This window comes from Alosa pseudoharengus, unplaced genomic scaffold, assembly GCF_046254945.1.
Source record: "Alosa pseudoharengus isolate Yale_2024_CS ecotype anadromous, Long Island Sound unplaced genomic scaffold, YU_APseudo_1.1 YU_APseudo_1.1_scf_1, whole genome shotgun sequence".
In the NCBI taxonomy this organism is placed as follows: Eukaryota; Metazoa; Chordata; class Actinopteri; order Clupeiformes; family Clupeidae; genus Alosa; species Alosa pseudoharengus.
In genome coordinates this window covers 46,055,199-46,057,698 of record NW_027468564.1, presented here as the reverse complement: position 1 = coordinate 46,057,698, position 2,500 = coordinate 46,055,199, and the positions used below count along the sequence as shown (strand labels likewise).

The 2,500-nt window shown below is 40.7% G+C and overlaps 1 protein-coding gene across 1 annotated transcript in view; it reads right to left on the bottom strand.

Annotated features, from left to right (window-relative positions):
* nt5c2b (5'-nucleotidase, cytosolic IIb) overlaps positions 1-2,500 on the bottom strand; it is a 40,695-nt gene that overhangs the window by 12,405 nt on the left and 25,790 nt on the right. Inside the window, exons 16-19 of the mRNA XM_076280376.1 lie at positions 1,595-1,811; positions 817-870; positions 281-364; positions 81-122 (exon numbers count right to left, since the gene is read on the bottom strand). Coding sequence (XP_076136491.1) covers positions 81-122; positions 281-364; positions 817-870; positions 1,595-1,811 — 397 coding nt within the window. The remainder of the gene's footprint in view (positions 1-80; positions 123-280; positions 365-816; positions 871-1,594; positions 1,812-2,500) is intronic.

Sequence of the window (2,500 nt, the reverse complement as noted above, 5' to 3'; positions counted from 1 at the left end):
AAAATCCAGCCTTTGTTTTTCTTTTTACCTCCCTTCATAAGCATAACCATAAACCAATGCACTAAACCAAATCAACACACCTTTGGACCGTGGGAGAAATCAAACAGGTACGTCATGATTTTCTGCAAAAGAAAAGACACAACTGTAATCATCAGTAAAGACTGTATGGACATAGCTACCTGTAAGACATAAATAACATGCGCAATGCTGGCGACTGAGATGTTGACAAGTTTGAACAGGCCTGAGTGAGAGATCAGATGTGTTTATTAGCAGAACTCACGTCTGTGTATTTGTAGTCACTGTTGGTTGCCAGGAACACTTTGGCGACCTCATTCATTCGGCTCAGAAGAAGAGGCAGCTTGGCCTTTATGGGATAGACAACAAACAAACAAACACAAATAGAGACATTAAGCACACATGAACATGCACCTGTGGAGCTGTATAATGTATAAACGTGTATACAATAAGTAGCATAATATCCCCATTTTTGGCCATGTCAGTGGCTCTTTAGTATTAAGGATAATTATTTTGGCACTTAATTGGAGCTGCTAAGAAGAGGGGGAATTCTTAATACCTTCAGCCATCAGTAAAGCTGTTCTCTTGTTGACCATATTGATGGTAAACATAAGCTTTGGGCTTGATAAACAAACACAGCTAATCAATCAAGCAAAACCTCTCTTTAGATAAAGAAGAGGCAAGAGAGAGAGAGAGAGAGAGCGAGAGAGAAAGAGAGAGAGGAAGGGAGGGAGAGAGAGAGAGAGCGAGAGAGAGAAGTTCGATTGAAACAACTAGTGTTTCAAACTTACATCTACTTACATCTTTCACAACATATTTCTCCAAGTTCTCCACGGTCTTCTCCTTTAGGGTCCCCTGGTGAAAAAAAAAGAAAGCGCTCACATTAACACATTTCAGAGAAAAACAGATTGTGAAAACTCACATTTAACAAGCCACATATGCCAGTACTTCCCTCAGCAAACACGGAGCCTTTACTTTTAGCTCAGTGTGTGCAAGGCAAGCACTGAAGGGGCCGCAGACAAAACCGACAGGACAAAAAGGTTCCACTTAGAACCACATAATGAGTCCGAGAGCAGCAGATTATCTATGGTCCGGTTAAGGTTGAGGTTAAGGTTTAGGTTCTAATACAGCCTCCACTAGGAAGCGTTTTTAGTGGAACTGTAATTTAAGGTAACACAAGGAAATGTGGTTCCTTTTCTTTGGCCCTTTCTGCAGCTAATGTGACTTTTGAAAGGGCACCAATCCGTCACCAATAATTGTTCAAATTATTAACATGCTACAACATCAGGGTTTCCCTGCACCTCACATTGTGTTAATACAGTAGGTCACTGCAAAGCATCACACCCATTTTGAAAAACGTTAGCAAGTACTTAGCCAGTAATAAAGTGAATGTATTTTAGCAAGTGATACATTTGAAAAACGTTAGCAAGTACTTAGCCAGTAATTAAGTGAACATATTTTAGCAAGTGATACATTTGAAAAATGTAGCAAGTAGTGGCTAGTCACGGGTAGGTGTCTGACCTACATTTGAGTGGCGACTCCATGCTAGAGAGCCAGAAGGGGAGACACTGCTGCTTACCTTAAAGTGGACCCAGTCCACCGCATCCCGGACATCTTGGAACATGCTTTTGAAGGACATGAAGAGGTCTCCGTCCTTGAATCCTGTCTCACAGCTAGAGTGTTGTGGTTTTGTGTTTGTTGTTTTTTGTGTGTTTGTTTGTTTGTTTGTTGGAGGGGGTAAAGAAACAGAGCAGGGTCGAGAGGCAGTGAGGACGTTGACATGGCAACACAGTTTTGATTAGTTTTCTTTTTGTTTGTTTTTGTTTTTTCTTTTCACATGCTTTTGGCTTTTGGAATGGGGTAAGTCTTCCCTTGTTTGTGGTGTCCCGGCAAACAGGAAAGCTTTCTCCCCCTAAAAGACCAACAGTAATTTTCAGAGGACATGCAAGCACGCCATCTCTCTCTCTCTTTCACACTCTTTCTTTCTTTCTCTCTCTCTCTCGCTCATACACACACACACACACACACACACACACACACACACACACACACACATACATACCAAATGTACACAATATTTATACAATAAACATACTCAAACACTGTATATACATATTGTACATGTCCATAGTATAGCTTCACAATAACTATACCACCAATATCACTACATCAATTAAACCATGTTTACACAGCTAATTGATGGCAAGATTCATTTCATAACAGGCAATTAATATAAGAGCTTATGGTACCAAGCAATGCACAAAGGTCATTGCTTATGCACTGCGATAGTGCAGTACAATAACCCAATTTTATTACAGTCAAAGTTAATGGGTCACCACATCCACTCAAGCTTTGTTTATCTATCAAAAGAGGATTTTCCCAGAATAATATTGCAGCCTTATCAAGAGCTAACCTATCCTAGCAAGAGTCAACATGCACAGCAGGCTTGTGTCCAAGGCAATGCTAACAGCACGGCCGTGGACTA